This window comes from Scyliorhinus torazame, chromosome 3, assembly GCF_047496885.1.
Source record: "Scyliorhinus torazame isolate Kashiwa2021f chromosome 3, sScyTor2.1, whole genome shotgun sequence".
In the NCBI taxonomy this organism is placed as follows: domain Eukaryota; kingdom Metazoa; phylum Chordata; class Chondrichthyes; order Carcharhiniformes; family Scyliorhinidae; genus Scyliorhinus; species Scyliorhinus torazame.
In genome coordinates this window covers 65,275,385-65,298,741 of record NC_092709.1, presented here as the reverse complement: position 1 = coordinate 65,298,741, position 23,357 = coordinate 65,275,385, and the positions used below count along the sequence as shown (strand labels likewise).

General features: G+C 50.3%; 1 protein-coding gene across 10 annotated transcripts in view; it reads left to right on the top strand.

Moving 5' to 3' along the window:
- Positions 1-23,357, top strand: part of rapgef2b (Rap guanine nucleotide exchange factor 2b) — a 508,586-nt gene that overhangs the window by 302,805 nt on the left and 182,424 nt on the right. For all 10 annotated transcript variants that reach the window (XM_072495765.1, XM_072495762.1, XM_072495767.1 and 7 more), the window contains one exon: positions 4,358-4,494. In XM_072495765.1, the coding sequence (XP_072351866.1) occupies positions 4,358-4,494 (137 nt within the window). The remainder of the gene's footprint in view (positions 1-4,357; positions 4,495-23,357) is intronic.

The following is a 23,357-nucleotide window of genomic DNA, read 5'->3' as shown; positions in this document are numbered from 1 at the left end:
CACTTGACAATTTTCTTTCCTCCCATGTGGTAACATCGGATCACAGCCTGCTCCAATCCGAGCCTCCTTTATGCGAAACACTAATTTCTCTTGTCCTGGCATCAAAGGGATCACATTTACTTCAGCTACTCAACCGTTTTGTATGCATGTAAAAGCTGTTGCAATCTTTATCAAGCTGCTTAGGAAAATCCAAATCTAATAACACTTCTGCGTGTACTTACACAAGTTCAAGCAGGTGGCTCACCACCACATTCTCATGGGCAGTTAGGAATGGTAATAAATGCTGGCCTTCGCAACAAACATTCCTGAATAAATAAAAACTCGCCATCCAAGCATGACTTCCAGCTGCATGGCATTTAGAAGAATTATCTTCACTTGCTCCCACTCTGACCTCTTTGTTCTCGACCTCCTACACTTCCAACGAAGCTCAATATAAACTTATAATATAAACATATTATTTGAGTAGACACTTTATAGCCTGACCTGTTAAAATATTTTCAACTATTATTATTTTTATTTCAGATTTCCAACATCAGTAATTTTTTAAAATTTGTTAACATTAACATATTCTGTAAATTAATAATCTATAAATCCATACATCTAAAAATCTAAGGAGATGGTCATTGACTTCAGGAAGCAAAGAATCGTACACACCCTGTCTACATCAATAGTGCCGAGGTGGAGATGGTTGACAGCTTCAAATTCCTAGATGTGTACATCACCAACAATCTGTCCTGATCCATCCATGTCACCACTATGACCAAGAAAGCACAACAGCACTTCTACTTCCTCAGGAAACAAAGGAGATTCAGCACATTGATTCTTACCAATTTTTATAGATGCACCATAGAAAGCATCCTACCAGCCTGCATCACAGCCTGGTATGGCAACTGCTCAGCCAAAGACTATATGAAATTACAGAGTCGTTAACACAGCCCAGTCCATCACACAAAACCGCCTCCCATCCAGTGACTCTGTCTACACCTCCCGCTGCCTTGGGAAAGCGGGCAGCATAATCAAAAACCTCTCTCATCGGAGAGTTCCGATGGCGGCTATGGAAGAGTAAGTCGCAGATTTGGTGGCTCCCGCTCTGGTCGGACTTTTGGACCTTTCCCCCGGACTTTTTTCCGGTTTTAGACGGCAAATTTGAAAAAACAGCAATTGGGCACTGTTTCCACGCATCGGTTTATGGAGAAAAGGACCAGAAGTGCACGAAAGGGCAGAAACAAGAAGTCAGTCACGAGCTGTGTTGAAGCTGTAGCGAGAGACAATTTGGCCGAGAGCCGGACCCCTGGGGTGGCAGCGCAGCGACCATCGGACCCAGTGATGAAATGAAAAATGAAATGAAAATTGCTTATTGTCACAAGTAGGCTTTAAATGAAGTTACTGTGAAAAGCCCCTAGTCGCCACATTCCGGCGCCTATTCGGGGAGGCTGTTACGGGAATTGAACTGTGCTGCTGGCCTGCCTGGGTCTGCTTTCAAAGCCAGCGATTTAGCCCTGTGCTAAACGGCCCCTTAATGATGCAGGCCATTCAGGATGGTTTTGCTAGGCAGAAGCGGGAATGCTTGAACCCGATTAAAGAATCAATTGATCAGCTGGAGAGCAGACTGGACGCCCAGGACTGGGCGATTCAGAAGGTGGAGAAGGTGCTGCTTGAACAAGAGGAGCATCAAACAGCGGTGCAGCTGGAGGTGGGGATGCTTCGGGAACAGCAGAAAAGGCTCCTGGAGAAGGTGGAGGACCTTGAGAACCGGTCCCGCCGGCAGAACTTAAGAATTGACAGGCTCCCGGAGGGGCCGGAGGGGGCTGAGGGAGCAGACGCTGGGGCATACGTGGCGGATATGTTCGAAAAGCTGCTGGGGGAGGGGGCATTCCCCCGACCGTTGGAGGTGGACAGGGCGTACTGGGCGCTTGCTAGGAAGCTGTGGGCGGGGGACCCTCCGAGGGCAATGGTGGTGAGATTCCACAGGTTCCTGGACAAGGAATGCGTTCTTCGGTGGGCCAAGCACACGCAGAGTTGCAAGTGGGACAGCAGCATCCTGTGGGTATACCAGGAGCTGAGTGTGGAGGTGGCGAGGAAGAGGGCAGGCTTTAACCAAGTCAAGGCTATTTTCTTTAAGAGGCAGGTGAAGTTCGGTCTGCTGTATCCGGCATGTCTTTGGGTCACATATGAGGACCAACACCACTATTTTGAGTCACCGGACTTTGCAAAAAGAAAAGGATTGGTGGGAGTCTGAGAACTCTCGGACTTAGAGACAACTTGTTTGCCTATATTGGGCCTTTTTTCTATTTTTCTGTGCTTTTTTTTCTTATTTTCTCCCCCTTGGTTTTTGGTGGGTTTTGTTTTCCTGTTTTTAAATTGGTTATGCCTTCTCGTATTGGTTTGTGTCTGTTTTTGGAGCTCTGTTTAGGGAAATGGGGGGGGGGGGGGGTCGATTTTTCGTTTTGGGGTTCTTTTTCTCGGTAGATGTTGTCCCTTTTGTGGGGGGGTTTTGTTTGTGTTTTTATTGACGTGCACTTTTGTGGGATGGAGACATGCCTGTTTGAGTTTCGGTGGGTGGTGCTTTTGTTTTTGTGTTTTCTTGCTGCTGGGCGTTTTTTGGGGGATTGTTAGATGAGGGAATTTGTTTGTATGGGCGGGGGGAGGGGAGCGAGGGAACAATGGGTGGGAGACTCCTTGGCACCGGGCGTGGTACTCCACCAGTCCAGTGGTGGTGGCGGCCCTGAGAGTCTGGGGGCAGTGGAGGAAACATGTGGGAGCAGATGGGGCATCGCTATGGTCTCCAATCTGCGATAATCCCCGGGGAGGGTGGACGGGGGGTTCCGAATTTGGCGGCGAGCAGTGATCGAGAGGATGGGGGAATTGTTTATAGAAGGAAGCTTCCCGAGTATGAGGGCGCTGGAGGAGAAGTTTGCTTTGGTGGGGGGGAATGCATTCCAATATTTACAGGTGCGGGACTTTCTGCGGAGGCAGGTGCCAACTTTCCCACTCCTGCCACTAAGGGAGATTCAGGATAGGATGGTTTATAGAGGATGGATAGGAGAGGGGAGCGTCTCGGACATATATAGAGAGCTTATGGGTTCGGAGGAGACGCAGACCGAGGAGCTGAAGCAAAAGTGGGAGGAGGAGCTGGGGGGGAGAGACAGAGGAGGTCCTCTGGGCGGACGCGCTGGGTAGGGTCAACGCGACCGCAACATGTGCCAGATTCAGCCTGATCCAATTTAAGGTCATTCATCGGGATCACATGACAGTGGCTCGGATGAGCAGATTCTTTGGAGTGGAGTATAGGTGTGCGGGAGGGCCAGCGAACCATGTCCATATGTTCTGGGCATGTCCAAAACTATGGGGATTTTGGCAGGGGTTTGCCGACAGCATGTCCACGGTATTAAATATGAGGGTGGCAATGAGTCCCGAAGTGGCGATTTTTGGGGTGTCGCAGGATCCGGGAATCCAGGAGGAGAAAGAGGCAGATGTTCTGGCCTTTGCTTCCCTGGTAGCCCGGAGGCGGATATTATTAGCATGGAGGGACTCAAAGCCCCGAAATCGGAGACCTGGCTTTCGGACATGGCTGGCTTCCTCTGCGTGGGGAAAATTAAGTTTGCCATGAGAGGGTCTCTGTTAGGGTTCGTCGGGAGGTGGCAACCATTCGTCGACTTCCCCGCAGAGAACTAATCGTCAGCGGGAGGGGGGGGATTAGGTTAGTATAGATTAGGGGGGTAAACAATGGTAGGACCTGTGGGAGTGGGAGGCGGTATTTGCACTATGTTAATATTTTCCATGCTATGTACATTGTTGATTTTGTTGTTACAATGCCAAAGAAATACCTCAATAAAATGTTTATTAAAAAAAAGAAACCTCTCTCATCAGGGTTATTCTCTTTTCCAACCTCTTCCATCAGGCAGGAGATACAAAAGTATGAAAACATGCACTAACGGGTTCAAAAACAGCTTCCCCGCTCTTACCAGACTCCTGAATGACCCTCTTGTGGACTGAACTGATCTTGTCATACACCTTCTCTGATGAGTAGTACTATACTCTCTATGCTTCACCTGATGCCTATGTATATGTATTTACATTGTGCATTTACGTATGGAACAAACTGTCTGGACTGTATGCAGAACAGTACTTTTCACTGCACCTCAGTACACGTGACAATAAATCAAATCCAATCCAAATTCATATTTTAGGACTCTAATACATTGCAGCAGAGAATTGGTTTTGTTCTGCATGAACCAGTGCAGATCCGGTTTGTAAGCTGATTCCTGAAGGGAGTGTATTAGTTGAGCTTTGCTAATATTTGCTGAGTCATCCTGTTTCCAGAAGACTAATTTTGTGTTTTTGTCTTTCCATGCAGAACAATTGTTGGAATTCATGCATCAGCTCCCAGCTTTTGCTAACATGACAATGTCAGTCAGAAGAGAACTTTGTGCTGTGATGGTGTTTGCAGTGGTGGAGCGGGCAGGCACTATAGTGCTCAATGATGGTGAAGAGGTGTGTATCTTCAAAGCGGTTTGCTGAATTTTGAATTCTGATGTAAGAGCTGGAAAGTTACAATGTCAGGTTTTAATTTGTGTGCACCGATTTCCTTTCAAAATATAAATTTGAAAATCCAGTTAGCTCCAATTAAACAACTTAACCCAAGGTGAAGTCTTGTTTATCACCAGTAAGATATATATTGGTAATTTTGCTGAACTTGATGTGATATTTCAGATTAGACTCTAAATTAACTATCAATAATTAGCATTATGGGAAATTAACCAAAGTTTCAAATGATTACTTGACCATTTGAATATATTTCCTTTCGAGCTTCAAACAAAGCATACTTTTTTTCTTTGCGCATCTAATTTCTGTGAATTTGTCCACTGGTTAACATAATTTAGAACTACAAAATATATACTGGATAGAATAGAAATTATTTTTGGTGGAAAACAACTACTAAAGCCTCAAATGAGCAGTTTCTACATGCAATAGACAGGAACAGAAGCCCTTTAGTCCATTATTTCAGGACATTCATTTCTAAAGTTTGCCTTTTGGCTGCTGAAACTTATAATTTGAAAGCTTCTTCCTTATTCTACAGAAGCAGTAACAGAGTTTTTTTCCTGACATAACTCACCAATTGTGAGAAAATAGATGCAGTTCTTAATTGATTGAACCGCTAGCTATTATGAATATTTTGTTGTATCGATGCAGATTCTAAAATACAAAAGCAAAAGATGAATTGAATATTGTAATAGCACATTATCCAGACATGTAAGATAGAAACAGTTGGATACACATTACCCATAGCATTGGATCAACAATTCTTCTGAACTTATTTATTGGGATGATTGGTCCCCAACTTTCTAATTTTAATGCTGTGTAATATTGTATGAACAAAGAGGCTGAATATTTTAAAATTGTTAAAGAGTAAATTAAAGTAATAGAACATGTTTTAAGCTTACCCTTTTTAAAGGAATAGCATGGCTTGCCATTTTTAGGGATAAGATTGCTAATGCCACCAATAAAGGCCAAGTAAGAATGCAACTTCATTTTCAAGAAGAGTGGAGCTTGTTCCGATAGGGGCTAATATTTTGCAGCCAGATGGATTGAGCAGATTGCGGCTGTGCAAGAATCTGCTCTGTTGGCAACCTGATGCCATTTCTTGAACAGTGCCTCGTAAAAGATAGGTGTTATAGGCTCAATTTATGTATATTTAGGGAAGGCAGTGGTATTGTCCCTGGATTAGTAATTCAGCGAGCCAGGGTAAGGCTCTGAGGATCCAGGTTCAAATCCCACCATAGTAGATGGTGAAATTTAAATTCAATAAAAATCTGGAATTAAAAGTCTAATGATGACCATGAAGCCATGGTCGTTTGTCATAAAAACCTACCTGGCTCACTAATGCCCTTTAGGGAAGGAAATCTGCCAACTTTACCTGATCTGGTCTACATGTGACTACAGATCCACAGCAATATATTTGACTCTTAAATGCTCTCTGAAATGACCAAACAAGCCACTCAGTTGAAGGAAAATAGGGATGGGCAACAAATATAATTAAATAAATTAAATAACCTTTATTGTCACAAGTAGGCTTGCAATGAAGTTACTGTGAAAAGCCCCTAGTCGCCACATTCCTGCACCTGTTCGGGTACACAGAGGGAGAATTCAGAATTCTCAGCTGGTACGGGAATTGAACCCGCGCTGCTGACCTTGTTTTGCATCACAAACCAGCTGTTTAGCCCACTGAGCTAAACCAGCCCCCTGGTAACAACAAACGCTGGCCGAGCCAGCGATGCCCCTATTGCATGAATGAATAAAGAAAACTCTAGCTAATCTAAATGAGGTGGTGTCTATGTTAATTATTACTTCTAATGGAGGAACAAGGTACCCGTCAGGGTGATGGCCAACTTGTTGCCAAAACTTTATCAATGCAGCTTGGCAATTGAGTTTTGACGTTTGCAAGAACAATCCAGAGGTCACATTTCCTCTGTTTTCTCCCTCCTTGGCCTGCATAATAAAATTACCAATCTGTTAGATGTCAATATTGTAGAATTACAGGGAATTTTGCAACACAGGCGCTTCAGGCCTTGGGGTTTATGGGTTTGAGGCGGGTTGAGTTAGGCTTTGAAAATGTTTTAATTTTAAATTCTGATCTTCTCTAAATCTACCCCACTTGGTGGTTACAATTAACTCATTTTATCTTTGTCCCAACCTATCAAACCCCTGCATAATTATCAGGTCACCTCTCAAATATTTTTTTCGAAGATTTGAGCCTGTCCTCCCTCTTTGCTCTGGCATCAGAATCTTTCTGTATGGTCTAAACACGGTTCCTCAGAAGTTTCATTTTAATATGGAGTGTGAGGTGTTCCATTTTATAAGAAGAATAGAGGTCACCTCCTCATTTAAAAAGTGACTCCAAATGGAAAAGGCTCGCATTAATTAAAGGTAGAAATGTATTTAAACATAGGAATGGGACCAAAGTACGTTTTTAGAGGAATGGAATTATAAAGGAAGAAAGTAGGAACTTACAATAGCGTCATTAGACTGCCATTTCTCACTGCCCCCAATTAGAACTTTTTTCATTTACTCGCAGCATCTGGCTTATGGAGTCCAGCTAGTTTTTTATTCATCCTGTTCATTTTCCATTAATGGGTATGCCATAACCATTTTTTAAGTCTTCCATAATCAAGTTTCATCTGGAAAATTCAAATATATTATATCAATTATATTATGTTGATCCAATTGCTATATCTCCACAAAGAAATTCAGCAGGCCCAAGGCTATTGATTTTCATGAATTAAATATATATAGAATAGTGAAAATGTTGATTAAATGAGTGCGAAAAATGACATCATAATTATTAGTTTTTAAATAAAGGTAATACTTGTTGTGGCTAACTGCACTGTAAGGTACATGGAAGTCCAGCTCAACTGAGTCTTTCAAGCGACAGTTGATAAGGATTCAGGAAAATCACATTCCTGAGAAAATGAAGCACAAGTATGGGAAGTTTAGGGTGCCTTCGATAACATGGGATATTGTGAACCTCATCAATAAGAAAAAGCAGACTTTTATATGGTCTAGAAGAGTGGGAATAGTCAACCATTGAGGAGCATAAAGAAAGTAGGAAGGTACTAAAGCAGGAAATTAGGAGGGCTCGGAGGGGTCATGAAAAGTCCTTGGCAAGTAGGATTAAGGTGCATCCCAAAGCTTTTCATTCATATGTAAAAAGCAAGAGGGTGGCCAGGGAAACGATTGGACCACTTAAGGACAGTGGGGGAAATCTGTGTTGAGCCAGAGGAAATGGACAAGGTACTAAATGAATACTTTGCATCAGTGTCCACTAAAAAAAGGGACTTTGTCGAAGATGATTGGTTCACAGGGCAGCTACATTCTGTAAGGTAAGAGCTGCTTGTTTTTTTTTTAGGGGCAGCAAGCTATCTTTGTATCATTTAGCAGAATCACCAATTTTAGAGGGTTCACTTGAGAGAGTAGCAGCTGTATACATATATATATATATATATATATATTTTTTTTTAAGGGCCTAATGGGTGTTTAATCTTTTTTTTCCCTTTTAAATCTCTTTGGGAATTCAGATCAGAGCGGATGGAGACTAAGGCAGTTGCACGCTCCTCCTGTCGGGTGTGGGTGGAAGGGACACCACTGGTGTCCCCACTGACTACACCTGCGGGAAGTGCACCCAACTCCAGCTCCTCAGAGACTGCGTTAGGGAGCTGGAGCTGGATGAACTTCGGATCATCCGGGAGGCAGAGGGGATGATAGAGAGGAGTTACAGGGAGGTAGCCACACCCAAGGTGCAGGACAAGAGTAGCTGGGTCGGACTTCCGGGTGCGGCGATGACCAGCTGAGTCGCACGTTTCGGCAGCTGCCGGTGAAACGGACTTTTGGGCTCTTGATAGGAGCCCCAACGGCAATTTTGACGGCTAAAAACACTGTGCGGTAAACCAGAAGGGAATCTCCCCTGGATACGGATGAAAAAAGGAGGAGAAAGTGGCCGGATTGCAGTGGATCCTTTAGAACAGCGGCAAGGAAGGCAAGCAAAAACCAAGATGGCGTCGGAAGGTGGCCGTTTAACATGGGGCCCTGAACAACAAGAGTTCTTGAAATGCTGTGTGGAAGAGCTCAAAAAAGAAATGAAGAAAGAGCTGTTGGCCCCGATACTACAGGCGATCGAAGGGCTAAAGGAGGAACAAAAGACCCAGGAGCGGGAGCTTCGGGTCGTGAAGGCAAAGGCAGCCGAGAATGAGGACGACATACAGCGGGGGGGGGTGGGAGGGGGGAATTACTGGGTTACTGCTGCTGGGGAGAGGGGGGAGCTGGTATGGGAGGGGACGGGCGGGGGGGCACCGCCTGGGGGAGATACAGCTGCGTGGGAACCGGGTGAGGAGCTGGAAAAAGGTGATGGCTAATCGACAAGGGGGGGGGGGGGGGGGGAGGAAGCCCCCCAACCCGGATTATCATGTGGAACGTGAGAGGGCTGAACGGGCCGATAAAGAGGGCACGGGTACTCGCACACCTTAAGAAACTTAAGGCAGATGTGGTTATGTTACAGGAAACGCACCTGAAACTGATAGACCAGGTTAGGCTACGCAAAGGATGGGTGGGGCAGGTGTTCCATTCTGGGCTAGATGCGAAAAACAGGGGGGTGGCTATATTAGTGGGGAAGCGGGTAATGTTCGAGGCAAAGATTATAGTGGCGGATAACGGGGGCAGATACGTGATGGTGAGTGGCAAACTACAGGGGGAGACGGTGGTTTTGGTAAACGTATATGCCCCGAACTGGGATGATGCCAATTTTATGAGGCGGATGCTAGGACGCATTCCGGACCTAGAGATGGGAAAGCTGATAATGGGGGGAGATTTTAATACGGTGTTGGAACCAGGGCTGGATAGGTCGAAGTCCAGGACTGGGAGGAGGCCGACAGCAGCCAAGGTACTTAAAGATTTTATGGAGCAGATGGGAGGTGTAGACCCGTGGAGATTTAGCAGACCTAGGAGTAAGGAGTTCTCGTTTTTCTCCTATGTCCATAAAGTCTACTCGCAAATAGACTTTTTTGTGCTGGGAAGGGCGTTGATCCCGAAGGTGAGGGGAACGGAGTATACGGCTATAGCCATTTCGGATCACGCTCCACACTGGGTAGACTTGGAGATAGGGGAGGAAACAGGAGGGCACCCACCCTGGAGAATGGACATGGGACTAATGGCAGATGAGGGGGTGTGTCTAAGGGTGAGGGGGTGCATTGAAAAGTACTTGGAACTCAATGATAATGGGGAGGTCCAGGTGGGAGTGGTCTGGGAGGCGTTGAAGGCAGTGGTTAGAGGGGAGCTGATATCCATAAGGGCACATAAAGGGAAGCAGGAGAGTAAGGAACGGGAGCGGTTGCTGCAAGAACTTTTGAGGGTGGACAGACAATATGCGGAAGCACCGGAGGAGGGACTGTACAGGGAAAGGCAAAGGCTACATGTAGAATTTGACTTGCTGACTACGGGCACTGCAGAGGCACAATGGAGGAAGGCAAAGGGTGTACAGTACGAATATGGGGAGAAGGCGAGCAGGTTGCTGGCACACCAATTGAGGAAAAGGGGAGCAGCGAGGGAAATAAGGGGAGTGAGGGATGAGGAAGGAGAGATGGAGCGGGGAGCGGAGAGAGTGAATGGAGTGTTCAAGACATTTTATAAAAAATTATATGAAGCTCAACCCCCGGATGGGAGGGAGAGAATGATGGACTTCTTGGATCGGCTGGAATTTCCCAAGGTGGAAGAGCAGGAAAGGGTGGGACTGGGAGCACAGATCGAGGTAGAAGAAGTGGTGAAAGGAATTAGGAGCATGCAGGCGGGAAAGGCCCCGGGACCGGATGGATTCCCAGTCGAATTCTATAGAAAATATGTGGACTTGCTCGCCCTGGTATTGACGAGGACCTTTAATGAGGCAAAGGAAAGGGGACAACTGCCCCCGACTATGTCTGAAGCAACGATATCGCTTCTCTTAAAGAAGGAAAGGACCCGCTGCAATGCGGGTCCTATAGACCTATTTCCCTCCTAAATGTAGATGCCAAGATCCTGGCCAAGGTAATGGCAATGAGAATAGAGGAATGTGTCCCGGGGGTGGTCCACGAGGACCAAACTGGGTTTGTGAAGGGGAGACAGCTGAACGGAGGCTGTTAGGGGTAATGATGATGGCCCCACCAGAGGGGGAAACGGAGATAGTAGTGGCGATGGATGCCGAGAAAGCATTTGATAGAGTGGAGTGGGATTATTAGTGGGAGGTGTTGAGGAGATTTGGTTTTGGAGAGGGGTATGTTAGATGGGTGCAGCTGTTGTATAGGGCCCCGATGGCGAGCGTGGTCACGAATGGACAGGGATCTGCATATTTTCGGCTCCATAGAGGGACAAGGCAGGGATGCCCTCTGTCCCCATTATTGTTTGCACTGGCGATTGAGCCCCTGGCGATAGCGTTGAGAGGTTCCAAGAAGTGGAGGGGAGTACTTAGAGGAGGAGAAGAACACCGGGTATCTTTGTATGCGGACGATTTGCTACTATACGTGGCAGACCCGGCGGAGGGGATGCCAGAAATAATGCGGATACTTGGGGAGTTTGGGGATTTTTCAGGGTATAAATTGAACATGGGGAAAAGTGAGTTGTTTGTGGTGCATCCAGGGGAACAGAGTAGAGAAATAGAGGCCCTACCGTTGAGGAAGGTAACAGGGGACTTTCGTTACCTGGGGATCCAGATAGCCAAGAATTGGGGCACATTGCATACGTTAAATTTAACGCGGTTGGTGGAACAAATGGAGGAGGATTTTAAGAGATGGGATATGGTATCCCTGTCACTGGCAGGGAGGGTGCAGGCGGTTAAGATGGTGGTCCTCCCGAGATTCCTCTTTGTGTTTCAGTGCCTCCCGGTGGTGATCACGAAGGCTTTTTTTAAAAGGATTGAAAAGAGCATCATGGGTTTTGTGTGGGCCGGGAAGACCCCGAGAGTGAGGAAGGGATTCTTACTGCGTAGCAGGGATAGGGGGGGGGGGCTGGCACTACCGAGCCTAAGTGAGTATTATTGGGCCGCTAATATTTCAATGGTGAGTAAGTGGATGGGAGAGGAGGAGGGAGCGGCGTGGAAGAGATTAGAGAGGGCGTCCTGTAGGGGGACTAGCCTACAGGCTATGGTGACAGCCCCATTGCCGTTCTCACCGAGGAACTACACCACAAGCCCGGTGGTGGTGGCTACACTGAAGATTTGGGGACAGTGGAGACGGCATAGGGGAAAGACTGGAGCCTTGGGGGGGTCCCCGATAAGAAACAACCATAGGTTTGCCCCGGGGGGAATGGATGGGGGATATGGAATGTGGCAAAGAGCAGGAATAACTGAAAGATCTGTTTGTGGATGGGAAGTTCGCGAGTCTGGGAGCGCTGACCGAGAAATATGGGTTGCCCCAAGGGAATGCATTCAGGTATATGCAACTGAGGGCTTTTGCGAGGCAACAGGTGAGGGAATTCCCGCAGCTCCCGACACAAGAGGTGCAGGACAGAGTGATCTCAAAGACATGGGTGGGGGATGGTAAGGTGTCAGATATATATAGGGAAATGAGGGACGAAGGGGAGACTATGGTAGAAGAACTAAAAGGGAAATGGGAAGAAGAGCTGGGGGAGGAGATCGAGGAGGGGCTGTGGGCAGATGCCCTAAGCAGGGTAAACTCGTCGTCCTCGTGTGCCAGGCTAATGTTGTTCCTTTGTTCAAGAAGGGGAATAGGGAAATCCCTGGGAATTACAGACAGTCAGTCTTATGTCTGTGGTGAGCAAAATATTGAAAAGGATTCTGAGAGACAGGATTTATGATTATTCAGAAAAACATAGTTTGATTAAAGATAGTTAGCATGGCTTTGTGAGGGGCAGGTCATGCCTCACAAGCCTCATTGAATTCTTTGAGGATGTGACGAGACACATTGATGAACGTTGGGCAGTGGATGTGGCATACATGGATTTCAGTAAGTCATGGGATACAGGGCAATTTGGCTGTCTGGATACAGAATTGGCTGGCCAAAGAAGACAGTGAGTGGTAGTGGATGGAAAGTATTCCGCCTGGAGGTCTGTGACCAGTGGTGTCCTGCAGGGATCTTTTCTGGGACCTCTGCTCTTTGTGGTTTTTATAAATGATTTGGATGAGGAAGTGGAAGGGTGGGTTAGTAAGTTTGCCGAAGACACAAAGGTTGGTGGAGTTGTAGATAGTGTCAAGCGCTGTTGCAGGTTGCAACAGGACATTGACAGGATGCAGAGCTGGGCTGAGAAGTGGCAGATGGAGTTCAACCTAGATAAATGTGAAGTGATTCATTTTGAAAGGGCGAATTTGAATGCTGAATACAGGGCTAAAGGCAGGAACAGAGGGATCTTAGAGTCCACGTACAAAGATCCCTCAAAGTTGCCACCCAGGTTGATAGAGTTGCTAAGAAGGCGTATGGTAGGGCAGCACGGTGGCGCAGTGGATAGTACGGCGCTGAGGCCCCGGGTTCGATTCCCGGCCCTGGGTCACTGTCCGTGTGGAGTTTGCACATTCTCTCCATGTCTGCGTGGGTTTCACCCCCACAACCCAAAAGATGTGCAGGGTTAGGTGGATTGGCCACGCTAAATTGCCCCTTAATTGGGAAAAAATAATAATTGCGTACTCTCAATTTATTTTAAAAAAAAGAAGGCGTTATGGTGTGTTGGCTTTCATTAACCGGGGGATTGAGTTCAAGAGCCGTGAGATTTTGCTGCAGCTTTATAAAACCCTGGTTAGACCACACTTGGAATATTGTGTCCAGTATGGTCGCCTCATTGTAGGAAGGATGTGGATGCTTTGGAGAGAGTGCAGAGGAGATTTACCAGGATGCCCGCTGGACTGGAGGGTATGTCTTATGAAGAAAGGTTGAGGGAGCTAGGGCTTTGCTCACTGGAGTGAAGAAGGAAGAGAGGTGACTTGATAGAGGTGGAAATATACCGCAAATGGTATAACTCTTAGGAATATAGGAAGTCAGAGAGATCTGGGCGTGCAGGTCCACAGGTCTTTGAAGGTAGTCAAGTGGACAAGGTAGTCAAGAAAGCATACTGAATGCTTGCCTTCATTGTACGGGGCATCGAGTATAGAAACTGGCAAGTCATGCTACAGTTGTAGAGAACCTTGGTAAGGCCGCATTTGGAATATTGCGCACAGTTCTGGTCGCCACACTACCAGAAGGATGTGGAGGCTTTGGAGAAGGTGCAGAGGGGGTTTACCAGGATGTTGCGTGGTCCGGAGGGTGTTAGCTATGTGGAGAGACTGAATAGACTCGGACTGTTTTCATTAGAAAGTCAGAAGTTATGGGGTGACCTGATAGAGGTCTACAAGATTATGAGGGGCATGGATAGAGTGGATGGGCAGACACTCTTTCCCAGGGTGGAGGGGTCAGTCACTAGGGGGCATAGGTTTAAGGTCCGTGGGGCAAAGTTTAGAGGAGATGTGCGAGGCAGGTTTTTTACGCAGAGGGTGGTGAGTGCCTGGAACGCGTTGCCAGGAGAGGTTGTGGAAGCAGATACATTAACGGCATTCAAAAGGCACCTTGACAAACACATAGATAGGTTGGGTATAGAGGGATACGGCATAAGGAAGTGCTGAGGGTTTTGGCAAAGGTTGGTATCATGGCTTGGATGGCCGACGGGCCTGTTCCTGTGCTGTATTGTTTTTTTTTTTTGCTAACCAATTTTATTGAGGCATTTTGGCATAGTAAACAACAACAATACAAAACAGTGTGCAAAGAACAATCAACATAGTGCAAAAACCAGCTCCCCTTCTACAAGGACCCGCCTAACTATCCCCCTAATCTACGTTACCCTAACCCCACCCCTGACGATTAATTTTCCGCGAAGAAGTCGATAAATGGTTGCCACCTCCGGGCGAACCATTACAGTGGCCCTCTCAGAGCGAACTTCATTTTCTCCAGACCGAGAAAGCTCGCCATATCCGATAACCAGGCCTCCGACTTCGGGGGCTTTGAATCCCTCCATGCCAGCAGAATTCGTCGCCGGGCTACCAGGGAAGCAAAGGCCGAAACGTCAGCCTCTCTCTCCTCCTGGACTCCTGGATCCTCCGAAACACCAAAAATTGCCACCTCTGGACTCATCACCACCCTTGTTTTCAGTACCCGGGACATAATGTCCGCGAATCCCTGCCAGTACCCCCTGAGTTTTTGACATGCCCAGAACATGTGGACATGGTTCGCTGGTCCTCCCGAGCATCTGGTGCACCTGTCCTCTAATCCAAAGAATTTACTCATCCGGGCCACTGTCATGTGAGCTCGGTGGCCGACCTTAAAGGCACCTGCAAGTACCTGAAATCATTCCCTCTCGCCATCCCAAATTTCTCCTCTAGCGCCCTCATGCTCGGGAAGCTCCCTTCCAAAAACAGATCCCTCATCCTCTCAATCCCAGCCCTCCACCATGCTCGGAACCCACCGTCCATATTCACCGGGGCAAACCGGTGATTGTCGCAAATTGGGGACCAAACTGATGCTCTCACTTCCCCCACATGCCTTCTCCATTGGCCCCAGATCCGCGAGGTCGCCACCACTATAGGGCTGGTGGAGTACCGTGCCAGCGGGAGCGGCAGGGGCGCCATAACCAGGGCTGCCAAACTGGTGCCCCTGTACAAAGCGGCCTCCATCCGCCCCCAAACCGACCCCGCACCCACCATCCACTTCCTTATCAAAGCTATGTTGGCCGCCCAGTAGTAATTACTAAAGTTTGGCCGCGCCAGTCCCCCTTCCCCTCGGTTCCTCACGAGCATCAATCTCCTGACCCGCGGGGACTTCACGTCCACACGAATCCCATAATCATTTTATTGACCTTCTTGAAAAAAGACCGCGGAATGAAAATGGGGAGACACTGGAATACGAACAGGAATCTCGGGAGGATCGTCATTTTAACCGTCTGCACTCTCCCCGCTAGTGTCAGTGGAAGTGCATCCCACCTCCGGAACCCGGCCCTCATTTGCTCCACCAACCGAGATAAGTTCAACTTGTGCAACCGGCCTCAGTCCCACGCCACCTGTATCCCTAAGTATCTAAAACTGTCCCCTACTAACCTAAACGGCAGCTCCCTCAGCCGACCCTCCTGGCCCCTCGCCTAGACTACAAACAACTCCGTTTTTGCCATGTTCAGTTTATACCCCGAGAACCGGCCGAATTCCCTCAGGATCCCCATGATTTCATCCATCCCAGCCACTAGATCCGAGATGCATAAGAGCAGGTCGTCGGCGTACAACGATACTCTGTGTTTCACCTCTTTCTCCCCCCCCCCCCCCCCCCCCCCCCCCCTCCCTCCTCCCAGCCCTTTCCAACCCCTTGAAGCTCTCAGGGCAATTGCCAGCGGCTCTATTGAAAAAATGAAATGAAAATTAAAATCGCTTATTGTCACAAGTAGGCTTCAAATGAAGTTACTGTGAAAAGCCCCTAGTCGCCACATTCTGGCGCCTGTTCGGGGAGGCTGTTACGGGCTAGCGCAAACAGCAGTGGGGAGAGGGGCATCCCTGCCTCGTCCCTCGGTACAGTCTAAAATAGTCAGACGTCATCCTATTCTTCCTAACACTAGCCTCCGGAGCCTGTTACAGCAGTCTAACCCAGTCGATAAAGCCCTCCCCGAATCCAAATCGTCCCAGCACCTCTCATAAATAGTCCCACTCAACCCGGTCGAAAGCCTACTCGGCATCCATTGCCACAACTACCTCTGCCTTCCTACTCTCCGGGGGCATCATGATCACATTCAGCAGCCTTCTCAGGTTGGCCACAAACTGCCTGCCCTTGACGAACCCGGTTTGATCTTCCATAATAACGTCCGGCGCACAGTCCTCAATCCTAGCCGCCAAGAGCTTGGCCAGTATTTTAGCATCTACATTGAGCAGAGAGATCGGCCTATTGGACCCACATGCCTCCGGGTCTTTGTCCCGTTTCAATATCAGGGAGATGGTGGCCTGTGACATCGTCGGGGGTAAAACCCCTCTGTCTCTTGCCTCGTTAAAAACCCTAACCAGGAACTTCCGGTTGCAGCTATGCGGAGCTAAGTCGCACGTTCGGCAGCTCCCGACAGAAACGGTCTTTTGGGCTCTTTTTAGGACCCCCAGCAGCATTTGTTCGTCGGTTCCCAGTGTGGGAAGGTGATAGTAACATTTCCCCGGCACTGTATGGATTGGACCAGGAGTGGAGTGGTGAAAAAAGTAGTTTTGGAGCAGCAAAAAGTGCGAGGGAGGAAAATCAAGATGGCGGTGGGTGGAGACCAGGCAACGTGGGCGCAGTAGTCGCAGGAACAGCAGGTGTTTCTCCAGCGCTGCTTCATGGAATTAAAAGCGGAGCTGTTGGAGCCGATGAAGGCTTCGATAGACAAGCTTCTTGAGACCAGAAGGCCCAAGGGGCGGCGATCCGGGAGGTGCGGCAAAAAGCCTCAGAGAACAAGGACGAGATCTTGGGCCTGGCGGTGAAGGTAGAGGCGCACGAGGCGATGCATAAGAAATGGCAGGAGAAGTTCGAGGACATGGAGAACCGGTCGAGGAGGAAGGACCTGCGGATTCTGGGTCTCCCGGAGGGAGTGGAGGGGTCAGATGTTGGAGCATACATGGTCACGATGTTGAACACGTTGATAGGCGCGGGGGCCTTCCCGGGACCCCTGGAGCTGGAGGGGGCCCACCGAGTCCTGGCGTGGAGGCCCAAGTCCAACGAGCCGCCGCGGGCGGTGCTGGTGCGGTTCCACCGCTTCATGGACAGGGAGTGTGTCCTAAGGTGAGCAAAGAAGGAGCGGAGCAGCAGGTGGGAGAATGCAGAGGTCCGGATATACCAGGACTGGAGCGCGGGGGTGGCCAAGAAGAGGGCCGGGTACAATTGGGCTATGGCGGCTCTGCATCGGAAGGGGGTGAAATCTGGAATGTTGCAGCCGGTGCGACTGCGGGTCACTTTCAAGGACCGCCACCACTACTTTGAGACGCCGGAGGAGGCATGGACCTTTATCCAGGCCGAAAAGTTAGACTCGGATTGAGGGTCGGTTGCGAAGGGATGTCGAGAGGGGATTGATGTGATTTTTGTGTTTTGGAGGGGATGTTCTGTTCTGTTTGATACTGGTTTTTTTTGGGTGCTGGGTGGGGTAGGGTGAAATGGTTTGTAGTGGGGGTTTGGTGAGAGTGTGGGCGTCGGTGGTTTGAAGAGGAGGCCCCATTGGGGGGGAGGGGAGACGGGAGGCCCGAGGTGGGGGAACTGCGCCTGAGGGGGCGGGGCCAGCTTGGTGGAAAGCGCGGGTTTTTTTTTTTTACCCGTGCTAGGGAAGGAAGGGGGCGGGGTCAGGGGGAGGGGTGGTGCTGAAGAGGAGTGCCTGCTGATGGACAGGAGGGGGGGGAGATTCTCACACTGGGGGGGGGGGGGGTCAATGGAGTGACGGGAGCGGCCGGGGTCAGCAGGAGTCAGCTGACTTACGGGAGTGCTATGGGGGGAGCAACGCAGCTAGGGGGGGACCTAGCTTTTGGGGGGAGGGGGGGGAACTGGGTTGCTGCTACATTGGCCAAAGGGGAGCTGGAGCCTGAAGAGAGAGTCGGGGCGGGGGTCTGCCGCTGGGGGAAACAGAGAGTGCGGGAGGCGGGGGCACGCGGCTGGCCTAGAAAGGGAGATGGCTAATCGTCGGGGGGCGGGGCGGGCAGCCCCCTGATCCGGCTGATAACTTGGAATGTGAGAGGCCTGAACGGGCCGATCAAGAGGGCCCGTGTGTTCGCGCACCTGAAGGGACTGAAGGCAGATGTGCTCATGCTCCAGGAGACGTATTTGAGGATAGCAGACCAGGTTAGGCTGAGAAAGGGGTGGGTAGGGCAGGTTTTCCACTCGGGGTTGGACGCAAAGAATCGAGGGGTGTCGATTTTGGTGGGGAAGAAGGTGTCATTTGAGGCGCTGAGCATCGTGGCAGACAATGGAGGTAGGTACGTGATGATGAGCGGTAAGCTGCAGGGGGTGCAGGTGGTCTTGGGGAATGTGTATGCCCCGAATTGGGACGATGCCGGTTTTATGCGGCGCATGTTGGGCCGGATTCCGGACCTGGAGGCAGGGAGCTTGATAATGGGAGGGGACTTTAATACGGTATTGGATCCAGCATTGGATTGCTCTAGGTCCAGGACTGGTAAGAGGCTGGCGGCGGCCAAGGTGTTGAGGGAGTTTATGGACCAGATGGGAGGAGTGGACCCATGGAGGTTTGTTAGGCTGGGGGCCAGGGAATTCTCTTTCTTTTCCCACGTCCATAAAGCCTACTCCCGGATTGACTTCTTCGTTTTGAGCAGGGCGCTGATCCCGAGGGTGGAGGACATGCCGTATTCGGCCATAGCCATCTCAGACCATGCCCCGCACTGGGTGGAGCTCGAGCTAGAGGAGGAGAGGGACCAGCACCCGCTGTGGCGCTTGGAGGTGGGTTTGCTGGCGGATGAGGAGGTGAGCGGGCGGATCCGTGGGTGCATTGAAAGATACCGAGAGGTGAACGATAATGGGGAGGTGCAGGTAGGGGTGGTCTGGGAGGTGCTGAAGGCGGTGATTAGGGGAGAGCTAATCTCCACTAGGGCCCACAAGGAGGGAAAGGAGAGGAGAGAGAGGGAGAGGTTGGTGGGGGAGATTTTACGGGTAGATGGGAGGTATGCAGAGGTCCCTGAGGAGGGACTACTCAACGAGCGACGAAGCCTCCAGGCCGAGTTTGACCTGTTGACTACGAAGAAGGCAGAGGTGCAGTGGAGGAAGGCGCAAGGGACGGTGTATGAATACGTGGAGAAGGCTAGCCGGATGCTGGCACACCAGCTGCGGAAGCAGGAGGCGGCGAGGGAGATTGGGGGAGTTAGGGATAAAGGGGGTAACACGGTGCGGAGTTCGGTGGGAATAAATGGGATATTTAGAGACTTCTATGAGGGGCTGTATAGGTCTGAGCCCCCGACGGAGGAAGGGGGGATGCGTCATTTTCTGGACTGGCTGAGGTTCCCGAGGGTAGAGGATGAGCAGGTGGCGGGGCTTGGGGCACCGATAGGGCTGGAGGAGCTGACTAAGGGGCTGGGGAGTATGCAGGCGGGGAAGGCACCGGGGCCAGATGGGTTCCCGGTGGAATTTTACAGGAAGTATATGGACCTGTTGGGCCCACTACGAGTGAGGACTTTCAATGAGGCGAGGGAGGGGTGGGCCGACGGTGTCCAGGGCGCTGATCTTGAAGCGGGACAAGGACCCTTTACACTGCGGGTCGTATAGGCCAATCTCACTCCTCAACGTGGATGCGAAGCTGTTAGCGAAGGTGTTGGCTACCAGAATTGAGGACTGTGTTCGTTGGGTGATCCACGAGGACCAGACGGCTTTCGTGAAGGGAAGGCAGCTAAACACCAATGTGCGGAGGCTACAAAATGTAATCATGAGTGGAGGGGGAAGCGGAGATAGTGGCGGCTATGGATGCAGAGAAGGCCTTCGATTGGGTGGAGTGGGGGTACCTGTGGGAAGTGTTGAGGTTCGGGGAGGGGTTCATTAGTTGGGTTAGGTTACTGTATGAAGCCACGGTGGCGAGTGGCCACAAATCGGAGGAGGTTGGAATATTTTCGGCTGTACCGGGGGACGAGACAGGAGTGCCCCCTATCCCCCCTGCTATTTGCGTTGGCAATTGAACCTTTGGCGATGGCTTTGAGGGAGTCCAGGAACTGGAGGGGGCTGGTGCGGGGGGGTAGGGTGGGGGTGGAGGAACACTGGGTATCACTGTATGCAGGCGACCTGTTACTGTATGTGGCGGACCCGGCGGGGGGGATGCCGGAGGTGATGCGGATCGTCAAGAAGTTTGGAGACTTTTCCGGGTATAAGCTCAACATGGGGAAGAGTGAGCTATTCGTGATACACCCAGGGGACCAGGGAAGGGGGATAGATGAGCTTCCACTGAAGAGGGCGGAAAGGAGTTTTCAGTACCTAGGGATCCAGGTAGCCAGGAGCTGGGGGGCCCTACACAAGCTCAACTTGACGAGGCTGGTGGAGCAGATGGAGGAGGAGTTTAAAAGGTGGCATATGCTGCCACTCTGCCTGGCAGGTAGGGTACAGTTGGTGAAGATGACGGTGCTCCCGAGGTTCCTTTTTATATTCCAGTGCCTCCCCATCCTGACCCCTAAGGACTTTTTTAAGCGGGTCAGGAGGAGCATCATAGGATTTGTATGGGCGAAAAAGACCCCGAGGGTGAGAAGGGTGTTTCTGGAACGGAGCAGGGACAGAGGAGGGCTAGCGTTGCCTAATCTGTGTGGGTACTACTGGGCTGCCAATATGGTGATGATATGCAAGTGGGTAATGGAGGGGGAGGGGGCGGCGTGGAAGAGGCTGGAGATGGCGTCCTGTGTGGGCACGAGCCTGAGAGCGCTGGTGATGGCATCGCTGCCGCTCCCGCCAACAAGGTACACCACGAGTCCAGTGATGGCGGCGACCCTCAAAATTTGTGGGCAGTGGAGACGCCACAGGGGGGAGGCAGAGGCTTCAGTGTGGTCCCCGATCCGAGAGAACCATCGGTTTGTCCAGGGGAGAATGGACGGGGGGTTCCTGAGCTGGCACAGGGCAGGTATTAGAAGGATGGGGGACCTGTTTATAGATGGGACGTTTGCGAGCCTTGGAGCGCTGGAGGAAACATTTGGGCTCCCCCCTGGAAATGCCTTCGGGTACAAGCAGGTAAGGGCGTTTGTAAGACAGCAGGTGAGGGAATTTCCACTGCTGCCAGCACGTAGGATCCAGGATAGGGTGCTCTCGGGGGTGTGGGTTGGAGAAGGCAAGGCCTCGGCGATCTACCAGGAGATGCAGGAGGAGGAGGAGGCCTCAGTGGAGGAGCTGAAAGGTAAATGGGAGGAGGAGCTGGGGGAGGAGATAGACGAGGGTATGTGGGCAGACGCCCTGGGTAGAGTAAATTCTTCCTCCTCTTGCGCCAGGCTTAGCCTGATGCAATTTAAAGTTCTGCACAGAGCGCACATGACGGGGGCACGGCTGAGTCGGTTTTTTGGAGTGGAGGACAGGTGTGTGAGGTGTTTGGGGAGCCCAGCAAATCATGCCCACATGTTCTGGACGTGTCCAGCGCTGGATGAGTTCTGGAGGGGCGTTGCGAGGACGGTGTCTAAGATGGTAAACACCCGGGTTAAGCCGAGTTGGGGGCTCGCACTATTTGGGGTATCGGACGAGCCGGGAGTGCAGGAGGCGAAAGAGGCCGGTATTCTGGCCTTTGCGTCCCTGGTAGCCCGGCGGAGGATTCTGCTACAGTGGAAGGTTGCGATGCCGCCAAGCGTGGAAGCCTAGATCAGCGACATGGCAGGGTTCATTAAATTGGAGAGGGTAACATTTGCCTTAAGAGGATCTGTGCAAGGGTTCTTCAGGCGGTGGCAACTGTTCCTAGACTTTCTAGCGGAGCGTTAGGAGGTGGTCAGCAGCAGCAGCAACCCGGGGGGGTGGGGGGGGGGGTTACTTGGTATTTACTACTGTGTTGCTATAAGATGTTTATTTATGTTTTCTTGTTTTTTCTTATTTCTGTAAGGGGGGGGGTTGTTGAAAATATGTTAAAAATTTGAATAAAAATATTGAAGAAGAAAAAACCTAACCAGCACCAGCCCCACTATCTCAGAGAACTTTTTATAAAACTCCACCGGATACCCATCCGGCCCTGGGGCTTTACCGGATTGCATGGCCCTCAAGCCCCCCAATATTTCTTCGGTCCTAATCGGGGCCCACAGCCCGTCCACCAACCCCCTACCCACTTTTGGGAAGGTCAGTCCATCCAGAAAGCGCCTCATCTCCTCCGGCCCCGCAGGCGGTTCTAAGGTGTAAAGCTTACTATAGAAGTCCCTGAACACCTTGTTCAGCCCTGCCGGATCTCCTACCAAGTTTCCCCCCCCCCCCCCCCCCATCAACTTCCTTCTCTATTTCCCTGGCCGCCTCAGGTGCTGTGCCAGCATTCTACTGGCTTTCTCCCTGTGCTCATAGATCGCACCCCTCGCCTTCCTAAGCTGCTCCAGTTACCTGTGGACAACACCCCAAACTCAGCCTGTAGCCTTCGTGGTCTCCGCATATCTCCTGTCTACCTGTAGGATCTCCTTTACCAGTCGGTCTGTTTCTGCCCTGTCCGTCCTGTCCCTTTGTGCTCGAATCGAGATCAGCTCCCCTCTCACCACTGGCTTCACCGCTTCCCAGAGCACCGCAGCTGAGACTTCCCCTGTGTCATTAACCTGCAGGTAGTTTTGCATACATTTCCTCACCCTCTCACACATCGCCTTGCCTGCCAACAAACCGACCTCTAGCCTCCATTGAGGGCGCTGAAAACTTTCCTTGCAGACCTGCAGATCAACCCAGTGTGGAGCATGGTCCAAAATAGCGATTGCCGAATATACTACGTCTGTCCCCCCCCGCCAGTAAATCCCTGCTCATGATGAAAAAATCGATTCAGGAATACATCTTATGAACATGTGAATAGAACGAAAACTCCTTCCCCGTCGGCCGACTAGCCGTCCATGAACCCTCTCAGTTCTTTTGCTATTGCCTGCACCTTACCCGTTTTTGAACACGACCAGTCTAGGCCGGGGTCAAGGACTGTGTTAAAATCAGCTCCCATAATCAGCCTGTGCGAGTCCAGGTCAGGTTTCTTCCCCAGCAGTCTCTTAATAAAATCCACATTGTCCCAATTTGGGGCATATACATTAATCAAAACTACCCTCATCCCCTCGAGCTTACCACTCACCATGACAAATCTGTCTCCCCCATCCGAGATTGTACTACCCACCTCGAATTGCACCCATCTGTTAACCAAAATTGCGACACCCCCCCCCCCCCCCCCCTGGTTTTAGTGTCCAACCCCGAATG